The sequence below is a fragment of the Ictalurus furcatus genome, chromosome 5, assembly GCF_023375685.1.
Source record: "Ictalurus furcatus strain D&B chromosome 5, Billie_1.0, whole genome shotgun sequence".
In the NCBI taxonomy this organism is placed as follows: Eukaryota; Metazoa; Chordata; class Actinopteri; order Siluriformes; family Ictaluridae; genus Ictalurus; species Ictalurus furcatus.
This window is the reverse complement of record NC_071259.1, coordinates 7,311,069-7,330,748: the sequence shown is the minus strand read 5'-3', so window position 1 is coordinate 7,330,748 and position 19,680 is coordinate 7,311,069. Positions and strand designations below refer to the sequence as shown.

Genomic DNA, 19,680 nt, shown 5'->3' with positions numbered 1-19,680 from the left:
GGAATGCTGCTATTTAATGAGTTTGTACATAATCACACCACTTATTAAAAAAAAAAAGAGTTGGAATTCATAAAAAATATGTTCCTTTAATAATACACACTTAAAATACGAATCGCAGGTAGTAGTGTGAGGTGTCTTTACGCAAAAGCCACATCATAATCCAGGTTGCACATTACCACAAGTGTATTGGTAGAACAGAAGAGCTTTAAGTTAAAATGACGTGTTAACCAGGAGATAAGAGGTTTCTCCGTTATGTGAAGGGAGGGAGGGGAAAAAAAAAAAAAGTAGTATGAAGTCTGTTAGGCCACCAGGAAGGCAATTAAAAAAAAAATTGGCAACAACTTTGACTTCAGAAGGAGACTGAAAGGAGGGGAGATTATATTACCAAGATGTGGCACAAAGTTACAAAATCAAAAAAGTTGCTTAGAAGTTCATGAGCTACACGGATCCTTTTGTTGAAGGGGTGCTGTCACACCCTTACCCTCAAACGGTGTCTTCAAATCTGCTAAAACTGCTGACATGCTCAAACTTCGGGAAAAATCTGTTCCTGGGACAGAGTTTCCATAAGGAAAATGAATGAATGAAGATTTAGGGGGGTTCCACCCACACCCATTATTTCTTAGTTGTTCGAAGGTGGTGGATTGTGATTAGTCGAGTGGAAATAGGCAGAGACTGGAGACTGTCCCAGCAAACTGCAGCACTCATCAGAGATGTTGCTGGAGGAAGTGTAACAGCATGATCTCGTAGTGCTCGCCGGACTCCGGGCAGCGGATGCTGTGCCTCTCGTTTGGATAGATCTAGGGAAAAAAGGCAACAATTATGGTGTAATATTTAAGAAACTGATTAAACAAGGAGTTTGATTCAGGACACAACAGGCTTCACATACTGAACCTTGCACAAAGTTTCAGCAATAAAATCACTTTTATGAGACAAACTACCAATAGAGACCATTAGTTTCCATTAAAACCATTGTATTGCAGGGACATAAGATGTTTTTATCCAATTATAGTTACATTTAACATTGTGGAACACCCAAAAAAAAATCCCCAAGTTAGATTGTTATCGATTTTGCTATAGCAACTATAAACAAACGTTCCCTCACCAGCCCCCTTTCTCGATGTTGATAAGACAAATACGCAATCTGTTACCAAGAAACCTTGAAAGCACAAACTGTTCTGTCCTGAAGACTTTCCTGTGGCTGAAAAGTTACCCATCGTTACCACCGACACTTGAAACTCCTTCCATAAATATTAAACAAAACATCATATCAATGACTTTATGATTTAAATAACTATATTATTAAACAACAGTTTTAAAATCCATTTATTAGCCTTTCCTTATGTAGTTTGGCCATCGTACGAGTCCCTGCGAATGAGTTGTTGCTATAGAAACAAGAATGTAATTGAACGAGCGCAATAATGTAAACCTGTGATTTGAATTACAGCCTTACAACGCAGTGCTGTTACAGAAAATTAATCAACACCTTCTGAACAATCTGAATCCAGAATTCAAGACCACAGTGGTATGATGGAAACCACTGCCATGATAGACACTCTTTTTTGAAAAATATAAAGACAAGAATACTTATAATAATAATAATAATAATAATAATAATAACAGCAGCAGCAATGATGTGAGCAAACCTGTAACTGATATGGCTTCCCTGCACGGATAAGCTGAGACACCAGGAAGTTGGTGTGGAAAAAGTGCACGTTCTCGTCAAGGAACCCATGTAAGATCAGTAATCGGTTTGGCCTGTTAAGAAAATAAAATCATTAATGTTAAAATTCCTGGGTGTTGGAGTAATACTGCTTTTTTTTTCCAGTGATAAAGCATTTAATGGGCTTTAAATTAGACTTCAAGCTTTAGTAACTCTAGTAATGAGTCTAATGTAAGCCAAGATCAACTGATTAAACAGGTGGACTCAGGTGTGGCTCCTGCATGATTGGAATGAAAACCTGCACCCACACCAGCCCTTTCCGGAGAAGACTGGACACCCCTGATATTATATAATATTACTAATGCAGTTGAAAATCCTTCTGCCTCAAACACCAGGTAAAGGAATATGCCATTGAGAAAAGAATGGCAATTGATGCTAAACTCGCTTATATTTGAAGGGCAGTTGTTGAACAAGTCAGTTTACTTGTTTAAATAAAAACAAAGATAAAACAATAAAATAAGAATAAATTATTCCGTGCTCTCTGGGTGGTAGGGACGGCCTACTCTCTCTCCCTCATCAATCACGGTGACGCTAGCCAATCGTGGCCGTCTGTGAGCTCATGCACGCGGAAGAAGGCGGAGTGTGTTACACGTTCCTCTGAAAGTGTTTCATCGCCCTGTGACACAGCATGAGCAGCAGTTTGAAACGACGTGGTTAGTCGGTGTATGATAGGAGAGAACTAACTGGTGGGTGGGAAAAAATATTAGCTCCCATTTTGTTTAGCTCCCAAGCAGCTTATCTTACCGCTACAGACAACCATGGTTGTAGTTTTGAATTCGCTTTCCATAGTGACATGTTTTAAAAATGTGTTCACTGCCCCCATTATATATATTTTTGTTCTTTTCTCAGTACAGGAAAAATGTCAGTATGTGTATCTGCTATAGATGCTTAGAGATTAGGTTGGAAGTTGGTGCATTCTTGGTTGGTACACTCTCATCTTTATTGTAAAGATGAAGACTGCAGGAGTGGAGTGCTGCTTTTGTTGTCAGAACTCACTCATTTGGAAGCTTGTCCACATGCAGAGCCACGGAGCCTGCTTCATAGCCCTGCTGGTTGTTTTCAGGCACGTCCATGTAGCGCTCTGTGTAGCCGGTGTCATATGCCATCCACACTGTTACTGGAGCTCCAGCTATGGCCACCTAAACCAACAACACTTCGGATTAGCTTGTGCTTACGATCCCAATTCCTTTACTGACATTTTTTTCTGTTTCCTGAAAGGTGTGACATAGAATTAAAACGGAATCAGGTGGAATGAAATCATTTAGAAAATCTTAACCGAAGTTTGGATAACGTTAACTGGCTTTGCAATTCAATATTAGCATTACCAACATTTTTGGATGATGCATGACTTTAATAACAGGAATCATTCCATGGGCTGCAGAAGGCTGGGCCTTGCTCTCACCTTGAACACATTAGGCCGGCGAATGAGGCCCATGAGGGACAGGAATCCTCCGTACGACCAGCCGTGAATTGCTACACGACTTAAGTCTATAAATTTGTACTTGTCAGCTACATACTGAAGACCCTCCACTTGGTCCTCGATCTCCACCTGGCCCTGAAGACAGAAGAAAGAAAGACCCAACTGTCAGATGTGTTTTTATTCCCTCAGTGTTGTGCTAGCTTGGGCTGACGGTTCCAAAAAGTCATGGAAAAAAAACCCCCAACTATTAACATTTATTGTTACATATATTAGCTTCAAATATCCCTTCAAGAGATTACAGGCATTCATACACACCATTTTGTTTTTTAAAGCACCCTCGAATTTCAGACCCCTCTGGCACGAGCCTCTTCCGTCAATGACGACCACCGCATAACCTAGAGATGCTAAAGTGTTCAGACGCAAATACTTCACCCCCTTGTAGGAGTTGTTCACTAACTGCACCTGAGGGAAGCGAAACATTTTCCTCACGTTAAAAAAACAAAACAAAACATAGCATCAGTGTTCAAAGAACAATCCTGTGTCTGAAATTTAAATAATTTTAATTAACTTGTACAGTCTGAAAAAAAGCAGCTTGTAATGAGGCAAACGGAAATGAAAAAAAAAATAAGTTAAGCAGAGTGGAGCCCATTTCTGGGCCAGAAAAAAGTTACAAAAAATACAAATGTATATATGTGTGTGTGTGTATATATATATATATATATATATATATATATATATATATATATATATATATATATATATATATATATACACACACATATATACATTATATATATATATATATATATATATATATATATATATATACATATATATATATATATATATATATATATACATATATATATATATATATATATATAAAAATATATAAATATAAATATAAATAGCCACTGCTTGGCAATATTGAGTGTCACAGTTTTTCCTAAGGCATCTTTGAAATGCTATTATATGCATTATTATAGGTTTACAAACATTTAAAAAATACAAGCTGCACCTTTAAAATGGCATAATAGCAAACCAACCTGAGGGCCACCATACACAAACAGGATTGCAGGGTGTTTTTTGCCTGGCTTCAAGTTGTGTGGTTTGTACAACATCCCGTAGAGCTCAAAACCAGACTTTGCAGGAAAACTAAATATCTCAGGTGGAACGTAATCCGCTGGGCAACCTGAAAGAAAAAATGAAAAGAAAGAAAACCCTAAACTAAAGTAAGCCTTCAACCGTACTAGTGATCTGTTTAATGCTGTTGAAAGGGATTCAAGTTTTTGAAAAATAACAATAAAAAATTTAATGGCAGAAAAATGTATTCTTCCCTCCCTGTCTCCTGTACCTGCTGCCTCCATCATGCTGGCCCAAAACTCAGGCTCTTTGTGTAAAGGGTCGCTGTCGGAACCAATCAGCTTGTAGACATGAACACAGGGAGGGGTGCTCACATTGCTATAGTGGCTGATGAACATGTCAAAGTTCTGCAATAAAAAAAATATGGTGGCAAATTTTAATTATATGGAAAGACATTTTCATATGTACAACAACTTTTTAGTCATCTAGCTTCCAAACGTCTCATAGTAGTAAGTGAAGGTGAATGGACGTGTGGATTAAACCTGAAAACACATTTCACCACAGACTGAGCAACTGACTCGAGTCTAGTTAAACAGCACGAAATCAAAAACAAAGGACACGCCGGCTTATAGTGAACTAAAGCTACATTTAACTCTGAGTAGATACATTTCAGTGTGTAATCTTTTGATCCGTTGTTGTTTTTTTCTTCCATGCCATCGACCATGCCAAAACAAACTAGATGAGCAGTTTCAAATCTTGATAGGATGAACCAGTTATTGTTATTTTTAGCCAAGGCTCCAAACTAACCGAAAATGTCATCATCCCAAACGGTTCCTGGACAGAAAATGTTCTTTTGAAATCTCTGTTACAAGTTAATAATTATAGCAACAAGCCACGACAGGCCGTGGCCACTAAAACCCCGTACCTGTGATAATCCCTGAAATGTACAACCTCTCATGGCTTATTGATATTATAAAATGGTGACAAATTCAATAAAAACAATATTTAAAAAAAACATGTTATAAAGAATATGGTAAAATATTATAAAACATTACAAAAATATATTTTAAAATGTACAAAATTATTAATTATGAATAATAGTTGCAATAAACAAAACTTTTGCCAAGCAATGTAGTCTGTTCGTGCCATTAACTGTGTGAGATTTCTCTTATTGTTGAGTGATAACACATAGCTACGTACTCTGATGATGTTAAAACTTCTATGCAAAGTGCATAGTTAGCAGGTGTGCTGTTTATTTATAAAAAGGTGACAAAAACAATAAGATAAAATCCAGTGTTCAGCGTACATTATTTTTTATTAATAAAAATACCTATAATAAACCATTCCGTTTCCATTTTTAATATGTTGTGGTCTTATTGGTTTAAAACCTGCCATACACAATTAAATGTTTGCACAGCGCTACTGGATGCTTAGGCTCTAGTTAAACTTACCTGGCTAACAGAACAGCTGTGTGAGAAGCCTGGCTTGGTCAGTCGGACAATGTCTCCCGGAGATTCATAACTCACTACGTATAAATGATGTTCCAGTGGTGTGTCTTTGGTGCCTTGGAAGTACACCAACTTTGTCTCTTCATTTACCCAGATCTTTAAATAAATAAATAAATAAAAATGAAACAGGGGCACAATCTAAAGCGTGACACTTTAAACAATTGATCAAGTATCTGTTCGTATTATTGCTATAGCATTTGGGGCCATGCAACTGACCTTTGACCCATGTCTAGCTAGCACCTCCCACTCTCCACTGGTTACGGTCACCTCTTCTTTTATTTGACATTTGAAATCATCTAGGGGAAATAAAAATGAATCGTGTTGGAGCTAGTTAAAAAAAAAACATTAACTTCAAATGTGTGCAAATGTAAGTAGAGGTCGACCGATTAATCGCTGGAACTGTCAAAAATTCACACTGATAATTTTTCCAGGTTGCATCTGTTGCGAGCGGCTGAGAAGGGTCTGCTGTCATTATACAGTACGAGAGCAGCCACTACAGGCGAAATAAAAACCATCACTGACTAATTTTGTTGTGTTATTTGAAGTGTTTTTTTTTTTTTTTTGTAATTTTATTAATTTTGGATATCTCTATTTTTATTTGTTATTTGGAGTGTTCCTTTTTGGTTCAGTTTGGATGTATATCTTTTATTTAATGTAATATTTATTAATAGTTTATACATATATATTAATATTCATATATTTACTTAAGTCCAGTACATTTTCATGGTACAGTCAGTACTGTTTATTTTTGTAATAAAGTTCAGCAATATTTCACTTTGAGTGTTACGTTTTCATTCAGTATCAATTTTAAAAACTATCGGTTGATTCATTGGTTATAAGCAGGTACATTTACATTTATTCATTTAGCAGACGCTTTTATCCAAAGCGACTTACAAATGAGGAACAACTGAAGTACTGCCTAACGTAGTTATCGGTATCAGTAAAATCCACTAATCGGTCGACCTCTAAATGTAAGCATGCATGTGTGTGAATTTTACCTTCAGATGGACTGTAGTCTTTACTCCACTGGTGGCAACCGGGCTGGAGAAGGCTTGTTACTCTATACAAATGGCAAAAGCCTGTTTTTGACTCGTTCACCCACAGGAAGGTGATCTCATCATCACTGGTTTGAACAAAAGGATAGAATATATCGTGGACCTGTTTTCAATAAGGGGGAAAAAAAGGAAAGCAGTTATTTCCAGGTGTGACAGATTTTACATACAGAGCCAGACAGTAAGATTTATACAAGGGTGTAGAATCAAAGCTGGGCTCCCTCTCTTTTCTTTTTTACAAAACATCTTTCGTGACTTATATACTTAAGTTGTTGCTCACAGAACGTCCTCCTAGAATGACTCACATCTGCCAACTTCTTTAGCATTTAAGTTCACAATACAAACCCTAATAACAGCTTCCTGGCAGACACATTACCAGACACATAATTCCTTAACCAAGCTGTACTGAAACACTTGAAGTGAATATTCAATTCCATTTGATTTATATGGCACTTTTAACAATGGATACTGCCACAAAGGAACTTTACAGAAATCCAATGAACATTTGATCCCTAATCAGCAACGCCATAAGGACGAAACCATGAGAGAAAGGTTCTTGATGACACGGGATTGTGGAATTATAAATCATTACTCTTCTACAACTGTATACCGTAAAGTCTAAAAGTACTGCTGAAAGGATGATGTGAATACGAGCACATGATTTATCAGTTGAAGCAAGAGTGAATCTTGAACAAACACACCAAATAACCAAGAAGAGTAGGACTGTTCAAAGTTTGAATTTTTTATAAAACCATACAAAAACTTTATAAGGAAAAAAACCACTGAAGTGGATATGCTCATTAAAATACCATTTTGAGTGGAGCAAATAAAGTCATCTTATTTTATAGCAAAGTCTGAAAGGATTTATGGTATATAAAAGTGTTTTTTCCCCCTGTAATATCTTGCTTTTTACACATTTTGAGAGACTATATAAAAATGGCAATGTGCTCCAAATAAACTATTAAATATCCTCCATGTTCAGAATTAGTGAAACAGAATCCACCCAATATTACCACTTAAACATATAACCGTGCTTACATTGATCCAGATATCCGTCAGCTCCTCGTAAATGATATAGGGCTGTACTCCTCCTTCAGGCATGGCTGCCACGTGCTCTTCCCACTGTGGCTCCTCTGGGCTCACAGACAGAAACAGAGCAGGAGGCAGTAAAACCAGCTGCAGCTTCTGCTGACTCCGATCCAGCAACACTGCCCACGCGCTGCCATGACACAAATCAGTGTTCAGTTCATACAGCGAAACAGAGAATTGAAAGAACGCCATACAGGCCATTGTATCATTTTTAGTACACGAAAAAATGTTGTGTGTTGGCAACATACTATTTGCCATCTCTCGTCCAGCCAGCCCGTGCAATGTACTCAGCCCCAGGAAAAAGAGTACTGAATGGTAGAACAAGCTCCTTGTTTTGTGCGCTCACAATCTGAGAACCAATAAAAAAGTTTAAATTCTCTCTCCGAATTCCTTTCTCGTCCAAAACCAGGGATTTCATTTGTGTGCTCAGAACATGTTCTAAACTTGTACAAGAACAGCCAGTATGCATAAGGAAATTTATCACACGCGCGCATACGCAGCTGTACGCAATGGACGATGATAAATCCCAATGACTGTAATTTGCTGAGCTTGTGCATGGTCACACTCCCCCAAACTCCCATATATGGTAATAACGTCCCTTTAAATAGCCCAGTAGCCCGTTCATAGTACTATTTGTTGTGGATGATATGGAGCGTATCAAAACGTCTAAGAACACAAAACTACGTGTGTGCACTTGTGGATAAACGTTTAAGCTGACATAGGACAAATAAGGGCACTCGACACTTACCTCGCCATTTGCGTCAGTTCGAATCTCTACCAGTTTTAAACTGATTTGAGGGTTTTTACTCCCTAAAATTAGAAAATAAAACATGAAATCAGTGCAACATAATACTACAAATTCAAGACACTACAAACAGGACTGCAAATGCTGGAGCATGAGTTGTTAGAAAACGTGATTAGAGGAAGAAAAAGTAAATAAAACTGTTGCAGTGTGCCATTCCCCAAGACCAAGTCCATAAGTAGTGCTGCAGAGTATCTCACTTAAAATTTTGTGCAGTGTCAAAAAGGTTATCACAATATCACTCAAGACCTGCCGTGAGTATACTACATAATCTGAAAAACAAGCGAGGAACCAATAGTCCAAATACTAATGTATACTTATTACCCTTACTGTCTGACAGTTATCTACTGCCTGGCCACAATGTTCCCAAGCTGACACGCTTTAAGACAGCATTGACACTGCAGCAATAATATAGAAATATTTTTTTAAATATCAATTCTAAAAAAAATTTTTTAAACCACAGGTACAATATGAAATGTCTATGAAGCTGGCATTTGCCAATTTAACCTCACAAGACAAGTTCTCTTTTAAATTTCTGTGTGAGGGGAAAAAAAAAGTAATAGAAATTGCACCTAATACAAACTATACCGTGTTCATTGTGTTAAAAGAGTCTGTATTCCTCTCTAATGTTTGGTGTATGAAAGACAGAATTACCAGTGCGGGGGTATCTATAGACATCCGCTTTGCGTTCTTCCAGTGCCGGGGAAGGCACGTGAATGACCTCTACCTCAGACTCATCCACCTCCTCATACAGCAGCTGCACGATCTTACCCCCATCTGTATCTAAACCAAGTATGGAGAGAGCATGCTAACTTGTCTGCCTGAAAGCCTTTACGGTTAATAAACACATGTTCACCTTTTTAAAAAGAGACTGGGGGGTAAAATGAAGTGTGTTTGCACTTCCTGTGAACACTTTTATTCATCTTTGTGAAAGTGATTTACTGAACAAACCTTCAGAAACGGTTGGACACCACCAGTAACCAGTAAAACGATCAAACTCTTCCTGAATCACAAAGGTCGCGACGCCGGCTGACTTTGGGTCATCCTTTACGTTATTCAAGCCTACACCAAAAAACAAAAGAAAAGAAATTTATGTGAACAGACTTTATTACTATACGTATACAATATGAACACCACGGCATGGTTATGGGTGACTGGGAAGATAACAAAATGAAAACTCTTTCCATTAGGAACTTCATTTGCATGGTGCTCATGCCTGTCGCTTTTACATGTTTCCATAAAGGTATGTGCTCAAAATCGAACTCGCCTTTATGACAAAAGGTCAGCCTTCGCTCCTCACTGGTTTTAATATTAGTCACCCACAGGTCGTTGTTGTTAACGAACGCGATGAAAGTGGGGTCACCGGGACAGATCTTGGGGTCCATGCGAATCCCTGAGCATTGGGTCTTAATCTCTACAGGCTTCATGGGCGCTGCCTGCTGAACAGGACAGCATTTTAAGACAGCAGAAAAAATATGTTATACTATAATAACATGGTTTATACGATATGTTTTGGGAAAGAAGAAAAACATGTTGACTCACAATGAAGCCATTATGCCCACCATCGTGGCAATAGAAAAGGCTGTTACTAGCTTGGAAGAGGAAAAGGCCGCTTTGCTCATGGTAGTCATAGGACGTGATGCCGAACACCCCGAGACGCTTCCTCTCACGAAGGAGCTCCTCCTCCCGAGAGTACACACCGTGTTGGGGAGTTGCCTGGGGAAAATAGCACAGAATGGCAAATGTAGTTATTCATTGCTGGTTGTGTGGCAAACCTCTTTAGATGGTTGGTGGGTAGGTAGGTAACTTGATCACTTTATTAATCCCAAAGAGAAATTCACAGATTACAGCAGCAATCCGAAAAGATTATTCAAAACAATAAAATGAAACATATACAATACAAAATAATAAAATATAATATTGGCTATAAAGCGAGTATAGCCTTATATACAGATCTATACACGGTTGAAATTTTTTTTTGCCAATCCTATAAAGACACTTTGTACATAAACTATGTGTACCTGATGTACTACTTGTGAATTTTAAGACCCCAGTGACCAACTAACTATTGGAGAACCTCTTATTTTCCTTCAGTGCCAAAGTCATCTAAAGCCACAGCTTTAGATGACCAAGCACAGAAACCAAGCACAGATTTGTGCGCAGGAAATGACATCGAAGAAACCTTTGTCTTCTTCATTACTGTAATACGGCATCCAAATGAGGTGTGATTTTAGTGGAATTGACGAATCAAGCTTGGCTGTGTGAAAACACGCTCCTGCCCACTAGTCCTCGATTTGACATTTATTATGTACATGATGCGATTCAAATTTACCCTCGTATACATCTGGTTTACATGATGTCCTAATTTGTGTAGGTGGGGAGATAAAAAAAAGAAAGCATTAATCAAGCTCGACTCAGAGATGGAAGAGCGGAAATGAATGGAAAGCTAGAGGCAGACGGGACTGCAGTGATGCTCATTTAAAGGTTGCTGCGAATAAAACACCCTTTTTGGTAGCCTCAAGATTGGCATACAGGGAGCATATAAAATTACAAGCTCAAATAAGATCGCATGGCGTTTCCACTGAGAAAAGGATGGATGAAGAGGTTTGCCTTTCTTCCGAATGGAAAAAAAAAAAAATAATAATAATAAAATAATAATAATAATAATAATAATAATAATAATAATAATATGTGTGAACACAGACAACTACGGTGTTTGTTGTTATGAAGCTGTTTAAGACCAGATAAATAATTAAACCATACTCTAACCTCACCTGAAGGTCATGTGTATTTATGGCTATTCATTTCAGTAGTTGAATTTGTTGAAGTCATCTTTAATTAAAGCTTAATTTATAAATAGTGGTAACGTTTCCATCATTAACAAATCCTTAACTCACAGAACAATGATTAAAAATGGTGTGTTTTAGTGTTGATATGAAATTATGCAGTAAAAAAATTGCCCATGATATCCAAGTGTCTTTAAATAGCCTGCCTGCTCAAGACTCTGTTACACACAAATGTGCCTTATACTCAGATGAGCTAATAAAATATCTACATCTGAGCAGTCTGAGTCACAATTATAAATTGCATATGACCACTATACCCCAATATATACATTTTAGTCTGAGGTTGTGCAGTGTGTGCAATTGTGATTAACATTATTGTTATTAGGGATGCACCGAAATGTTTCGGTTTTTGGCCGAAAGAGAAAAAAGTTCGGAAATATATGCCTCAGTGCGATTTCACTCAGATTTCAGATTTCACTCTCGATCTAGCCGACATTGTCTTCGCATTGCAACATTACTAGATCCGTGATTTAAAGGACATTACTTTGACGCAGAGAAAAAGCCGCATACACGGGAAATGATGCAGGCAGAGCTGGAGGTGATGAATGCATCTGCTGAAGGATCGACGCGCAGCACAGAGCAAAGCGTGCCAGAGAGACGGGCGCTTACGAGACAAGGCGCAAACTCCCTCGCTTTCTGACATGTTTGGCGAGATTCTACAGGAAAGCACCACAACAAGCGCAGCTACGCTTTCCATTGCTTGTGCGGATTACACGCAGGTATTTATCTTCCCCAGGCACCAGCACAGAGAGTCAGAGACTATTCAGTCCAGCATCTCATGTTCTTGATGAGAAGAGGAACCGTCCCTTGAAGAGAAACCTGCCACTTTTGCTGAAATAGAAAGCAGTCCAATTTTCTATGTGTATAGCAATTACATTAAAATTCGTGTAGTCCTGCAAAACTTTGTTCTGGACTTGAGGCTACATCTGTTTACAGTTTGACGTTGATTTTAGTTCTATAGCTGCTGTTCTGAACAATAATCTTTACTTAATGTGGAACTACGTTTGCATAAACAGAATAGAGGCCTACTTCATTACTTGACTGCTGTTTTGCATATCATAATAGTTTTGTAGAATTTTACATTATTTGGATAATTGGAATAAAAATAAACAAATTTGATTGTTACAGAACTTAATGAAGAATAATATATTTGATAATGAATAAAAATATATAATTGTATAGGTTTGTAGTTTTTTCAATTCAGATTGATGAAATGAATTAAAATTTCTAATAATACAATTATACAAAGCACAAATATCTTTTAGGGGTTTTAAAAAAAATTCCTTTTCGGTTTTCGGCCAAGTACATCCTGAATTTTTGGTTTCAGGCCCGAATTTTTCTTTCTGAGTTATTGTTATTGTCTATACTGCTCTATTTACTATATAATTCTAGATGGTATTGATTTTTTTTATGTTGTTAAAGTGTACAATACCGGTCAAATGTTTGGAGACACTCGACTGAAATGTTTCTCATGATCTTAAAAACCTTTTGATGTGAAGGTATATGATTAAATGTTTGAAATCGGTGATCTAGACAAAAATATAATTGTGCCAACATATTCATCTCTTTCATTAGAAAACTAACATTTTATTTACAAAAAAAAAAAAATATATATATATATATATATATATATATATATATATATATATATATATATATATATATATATATATATATATATATTTTTTTTTAAATGGATGACTTGGAGCGAAATATTCAGAAAAGCAGCCGATAAGAGTCCAGCGTAGGTGGGAACTCCTTTAATACTGTTTGAAAAGCATCTCAGGGAGATTCCTCAAGAAAAATTCTAGGCATTTCTTTTTATCACAACATAATTCCCATTATTCCAGAGTTTTGATGACTTTATTATTATTGTAAAATGTGGAAAAAATAAAATAAAGAATGAGTGTCTAAACGTTTGACCAGTAGTGTACATTCACCAACAAGACTTTGATCGTACAGAAATGCCAAAGATCATATTGATGATTGTGGTTTCTTATAGAAACAACAAGTCTTTGGTCATGACACCACAAACTATTCAGGCGAAACCTGTTTAAGCCCAAGTTGTGGAAAAAAAAAACAAAAAACAAAACAGCAGTGTCTATAAATGTTGTGTGTCCATAATCTTCCTTCAGTGAGTACGTCTAAATACGCCAAAGTGTTTTTAGAAGTTGAGTCCAGCAGCTTTAAGGAAGTAAATTACCTGAAAATGATCTAACATCTGTTTCCAGGATAAAACCAGAAGGGCTTCTTTTCTGATCTTCTTTGGAATTTCAGAGTACAGTAATGAGTTTTCCCTGCTCCCATAGGGCATACCTAAACCGAAAAGACATGGACAGATCGAGGAGAATGATATTAGTTAGTCAGTGATAGTGATATTAGACAGTCAGTGACAGTGATTAGTTAACATTTTTAAAAGAATTATTACACACAAAATCATCCAGAATCGTGCCTTAAATTAGAACTTAGACTAAACATGCAGTCATCACCGAATAACTCCTGAACTGACTGAATAACAGGGCTTTGTTAGCATGCTGTGATTTGAATAATGCTAACTGGCTAGGCAAGCTGACGTTAAGGATGGATGCCTTTAGCGTTTTGTGAGTTCCGCCTTCTCTCTCTCGCAAGAGAAACATTACCGAGGTAGTACAGCCGATGAGAATGAGGGCTCAACTCGTCGTTTTTCTGTACAAACTGGAAGTCATGGGGCGCCTTGTTGATGATCATTCCAGAGTACTTCCGACTTCCATGGATGATCTCGCGCAGGCCATCCCACGAGTGCTTTTCCACAAAAAACTGTGAGGGTACATCTTCCATCTCCACCACCTCTGTGCTGTCTGAAAGGTCGTCTACTGCGGTCATCTTGACAGCTGCAAAACTGAACACAAGAACAATCTGTCAGTTACAGTTTAATGTCACAAAAAATTACAGTTGAAACCTTCTTGTAAGGTTTTTTTTTTTTTTTTTTAAATACCTTTTCCAACTTCCTTCGTTTTCGTCTTCAAGTTTCACCCTTTTTACTCTATACATTAACCGGCACAGAAGCCTCCACAAGATCTGGCAACCTGCAGACAGGTAAGGGACCAACGTGAATAACATGCAGATAAATACACTACAACAAAATACAAAGTTTGGTGGAAGAACAAACAAACACTATGGCACAGGTAATATACAAGGGTGAGGCAAATGAAAACCTTAATTGCAGTGGCTGAACATGTAACCTGAAGAATTTGTTCTAGAGGAATCCAGGCACTCGGGATTGAACAAAATGAAGATTATGTTGAAAAGTTATGCGCCTTTGTGACAGCACAACAATCGGGTGGTGTGATATGGCCTGATGTGCTGTTACCACACAATTTTCAATTTTGCAAAACAGCACATCCCCAAGTGTTTTAATCCTCTTATACCGCTGCAATTCGCCATTAATTATAAATTTTCATTTAGTAATGAACAAAATGTCATATTACCCTTTGTAGTTACTCTGTTCTTGTGAATTGACTAGAGGTCGATCAACTGACTGATCGGTTTTACAGATTAACTGGCACAGATAACCGATTGCTAGAACTATCGGTTATCAGCAATAATCCACACCGATAGTTTTTCCCGGTTGCGTCCGCAGCGGGAGCGGCTGAGAAGGGCCGCTCTAGAGGCAAAATAAAAACCATCACTGACAAATTTTGTTGTGTTATTTGAAGTGTTTTTTTAAATATAAATTCACTTTGTATATCTCTATTTTTATTTGTTATTAGTTTTTGGTTCAGTTTGGATGCATCTCTTTTATTTACGTTAATATTTATTAATAATTCATATGTATTAATATTTATATATTGATTTTTTTTAAAAGTACAATACATTTTCATGGTACTGCTTTATTTTTGTAATAAAGTTCAGCAAAATTTTAATTTGATTATTATATTTTCATTCAGTATCAATTTTACAAACTATCGATTGATTAATCGGTTATCAGCAGGTACCGTCCAACTTAGTTATCGATATCTGTAAAATCCACTATAGGTCGACCCTCTACTATTGACTTTTACAAAGCTCTGACACTGGAGACTCCTTCCATAAATCCATAATGAGAAGGAGATAAACATGTGATTTCTTTTGCAGCTGGCACTACTGTCAGAGCTGCTTTTACAGAGAATTAATCAACACCTTCTGACCAATCAGATTTAAGAACATAACAGTATAACAGTGATTAAAAACATTAGGTTTGGCAGGTTGCATACAGCACAATATTTTATATGAATATTTAATTATTTAAGCCAGGATGTATTTATATATAGCAGATGGCTGCTATAGGAGTACTTCAAAGGCAATATATTGTAATATGATTAACAAATTATAAACTGTGCAGCACTTCAATTGGCCAAAGGGGTAAAATGACTTTCCACTCTTATAACCACAGTTCAGATTTAATTTAATTTTAAGAATACAACAAATGTGTGCCATCATTAATTTATTCAAACCATTAGAGACTTTTAATTCCTGAACTTTCCACTCAGCCAGATGTGCATTTGAACAGATGATTACACTTCAAAAATTTTATTCAAATAGCTTTCAGATTAATGTTAATCTTGTTTATGCTTGTTTGCACAATAAAAGGAACCTGATGATACATCTTTTTGGCGTTTTAAGAGTTTCAGCAAGCACGGCCATTTAAAAACAAGCGCATGCTGTCATGACATAAAGGTATTCGTGTACATAGAGCAGTGACGTGAGTGTGCAGAGAAACTGCCATGCATACGAGCACTGAGACACGTGAGCTTCCTTTCCCATCGGTCACTAACGCTGTGAAACATAAAACTCGGCACAAGTTGTTCACTGCAAGGAGCATATGGCGGCAACCAACATATATAGACATCTCCGACTGCTTACTACACGAGTTAATAACCTGACCCTAAAACTTGTACTTACGCTTGTCATGATAACTACTTTTTTTGGACGATATAGTCCCTGAAATAATTGCAATAAATGACATTGTCGTTTTAAGACCATTTTATGCCACTGATATAATGATAATATAATAGCATAATAGTGCAGGTACACCCTTTCAAAGAGCAATGGGGGAAAAAAAAATAGTGTGTCTTCTGACGCAAATATCCGTTGAATTTAGTCAATATTTCGTCACGTCATATTTATTCATTTTAGTCAATTTTACGCAGACTAAAATGGCTTCAAACGTCAGTCGACGGCATTTTACTTGATGAGAAAATGCAAATATTAAACCAAACATTCACATATTTTATATATGTTAACTTAAACATGTATCAACAAAAACATGTGAAAACTGCCCTTGCTGTGAAAACCTAATCTCCTGAAATAACATTACAATGAAAACACCAATGGGATACAATATTGTGAATTCTTCCTGCTTTACTTCTTCATAGTCCGTGCTTTAGTGCGTTGTTACGGAAATCCCAGCACTGCCAAGCTACCGATGTTGGGCCCTTGATCAAGGCCCTTAACCCTCAACTGCTCAGCTGTATAAATGAGATAACTGTAAGTCGCTCTGGATAAGGGCGTCTGCCAAATGCTATAATGTAATGTAATGCTAGTAAAGTGCTTCATTTTACCGCTGTTCATTCACTATTCAGCTTCAGCTCATGGCTCAATCCTTGACATTACTGATTATAACTGGATTATGTGAAACACTAGAACTATTCTATCTAGATTTTTCTTCTCCGAAAAAACATTGTTAGTGCATTGTTAATATCTTGCATGCCCTTTGTTTTCAACAGTATGTTTTAATTAAGATCGGTGCTAGTACTTGGTACACAACTTAAATCCGAACGCATGCAGCTTCTGCATTTGAATGCACATTTTTATCTTAAATTCGACAAAGCTTTCATTTGACAGCCGTAGAGCTGACGAGAGGACAAAAGCAGCGCGAACGGCTAAAAAGTTGGTGACATTCATTCTTGCGTTTTCACAAACTTGCTTGTAAACACAACGGGCAATATCGAGGTCAGATATATATATACACATTTTTTTTTAAACCTATACAGTCAGGGACAACACATCCAGTGGATATACTCACTCACTCTATCTCAGACCGCACTTTGAGAACCACAGCTGTATGAAACAGCTGTGAAGGCACAGTAACTATATATCAACCAAAACAGTGAGGCCTCAGGAATCCTCTTACAAATACATCACACAGATGGGGAATGTCCAGCCATGAAGAAAGGGGCTAGAAGTTTTAAATGACTTCATCACCAAACCCACTCTTTTACTAACAATCAATTCATTTGACATGCTGAGATTTACAATGAATTTCACGACTGAGCTTGACATGACGACTAAACAAACAAACAAACAAACAACTGTCTGTGTGTTGTGTCCAGACTACAGTTACAAATAAGGATACGAATAACAATAATTTTTTAGAAATGTTGCATAATATACACAATATATCAATTTCAGTCAGAAAATATATCAGACTGGTTGTTAGTTTAAATAAACTGAACTAATGTTACTTTATCACACTGGCTTCATTTAACCAGCTAAGTCAAACAGCAAATTATCCAGTGTTACGTTAAGTTTTTCATTCATGTAATTTAGGTATATAAGTAATATTTAAAAAAATATTCAGGACTAATCTGTACAGATAATAAACCAACGCACAGAAGAGAAAAATACACAGGTGGACAAGCTATATAGGTTCGACTAGCTATTTAACGTTAGCTGAAGCTGAGCGTCTGACAGTCGCGTGCGTTCAATAACAGCGGGTAAAACCGCGTACATGTTGGACAGCTAGTTTTGCTAAATCACGTTTAAATGCTAGGGAAACTAGTGCTAGCTAGCTACAGGCAGTGATTAGGCAAGCTAAACCGGCTAGCCGGGTAAGCTAACTAACCCAACACGAAGTCGCGAAAGGGTGTAACTGTCTACAAAAGCACTGATATGGTTGATGTGTTTTTGGTTTTGTTATGTTTGTTTATTTATTTGTTTTCCTCTCCACTTAAAACCGCTGACGAATAGCATACTAGTTAAAGAGGGGTTACTAGAACTAGCATTAAGATAATAAAACGAAAGCAAGCTAGCTATAAGATAAGAGTAACTGGGTAGTTGTGCATAGAACATACAACAACAAAAAAAATGCTAGTCCAGCCATCTTTGATGCGTTGCTATAATATTTTAACGGCTACTTTTACCCGTAATCATGACAGTCACGTGACTAGTCACAATTTCTAGCTAACAATAACAATTAACAAGCTAGCTAAGGTTAGCTATATAGCTAGGCAAGGTTAGTGAGATCTATTATACTATATAGTGAAAGCTATTGTTAAAGCTAGCCAGTCAATGGTCAACTAAGATCACGGATCTAAAAATCATCCACTTCTGCCTTTTTTAAAAATATATATATATATTTATTCCTGTACAGATTCAGCGAATGATCTGTTTGTGGATTGATGAATGACTGGTGTACAGGACGTTAGCTACATTAACGTTATAGATCTGCCTGCTCTCGTCGGGCCCCAATGGAGAGAAAAAAAAAAAAAGGAAAAAAGAAAAGTGACATTACTGCTTAGGTGTCGGACTATCTCTCAGTCATTCTTCATCGAGCTACTTACAGGATACCCTTAAAAAGCCTCTCTCATCTGTGACCTGCTGGTTCTTTAAGCGATTTTCCGGGTAATTTCAGTCTCCATAGCCTGTGAACAACACAAAGCACAGGAGCTCACGAAAACAGGAACGGACATCCAAGATCATCCTCACTTCCGGGAGGACCGGTTTACGAACTTCCTGTTTGCGTGAGTTCGAAATGCTGGATCAAAATATTATGAGAAAATATTATGTATAAAAAAAAGATAAATAATAAGGCTTTAAAGCCTGTTTCTATGACGTTTATTTATTTTTTTTCTTTTACTAATATTTGGAACACCACCACAAAATAAAAATGACTTCCGCGTCTGACATTCCTGCATACAATATAGTACACTGTAAGTGTAATGCATACTGTTCCTCGTAGGTGTGCAGTATAGTATGCACTATGCAGTATACATTAAGTAACGACATAGTCACGTGACCTGACAGCCTGACCCGTGAGCGCAGTTCCCTCAGAAGTACATTAGACTGATTCACTTTCAGTGTTTGTGGAGAGCAGCATTGGGAGTTTTACAGTTTAGGGCTTCTATACACATAGGCACAACG

The 19,680-nt window shown here is 37.1% G+C and overlaps 1 protein-coding gene across 3 annotated transcripts; it reads right to left on the bottom strand.

The window, feature by feature from the left end:
• Window positions 1–70: 70 nt before the first annotated feature.
• dpp9 (dipeptidyl-peptidase 9) lies at window positions 71–19,424 on the bottom strand. 3 transcript variants are annotated; one of them, XM_053624542.1, is made up of 21 exons: window positions 19,052–19,424; window positions 14,495–14,585; window positions 14,160–14,398; window positions 13,724–13,836; window positions 10,217–10,390; window positions 9,942–10,113; window positions 9,626–9,736; window positions 9,329–9,457; window positions 8,621–8,682; window positions 8,121–8,221; window positions 7,822–8,002; window positions 6,730–6,889; window positions 5,948–6,027; window positions 5,675–5,827; window positions 4,495–4,630; window positions 4,187–4,332; window positions 3,456–3,602; window positions 3,123–3,275; window positions 2,717–2,859; window positions 1,644–1,755; window positions 71–797 (listed from the first exon to the last, which is right to left on the bottom strand). In XM_053624542.1, exons 2-21 carry the CDS (start codon window positions 14,548–14,550, stop codon window positions 705–707), a joined length of 2,661 nt encoding a protein of 886 aa, XP_053480517.1. In that variant the 5' UTR covers window positions 14,551–14,585; window positions 19,052–19,424; the 3' UTR covers window positions 71–704. The 3 variants fall into 3 exon arrangements, with proteins under 3 accessions (XP_053480517.1, XP_053480516.1, XP_053480518.1); XM_053624541.1 differs by having other exon boundaries at window positions 19,101–19,424; XM_053624543.1 differs by having other exon boundaries at window positions 9,942–10,110; window positions 19,101–19,423.
• Between the last annotated feature and the right edge of the window lie 256 nt (window positions 19,425–19,680).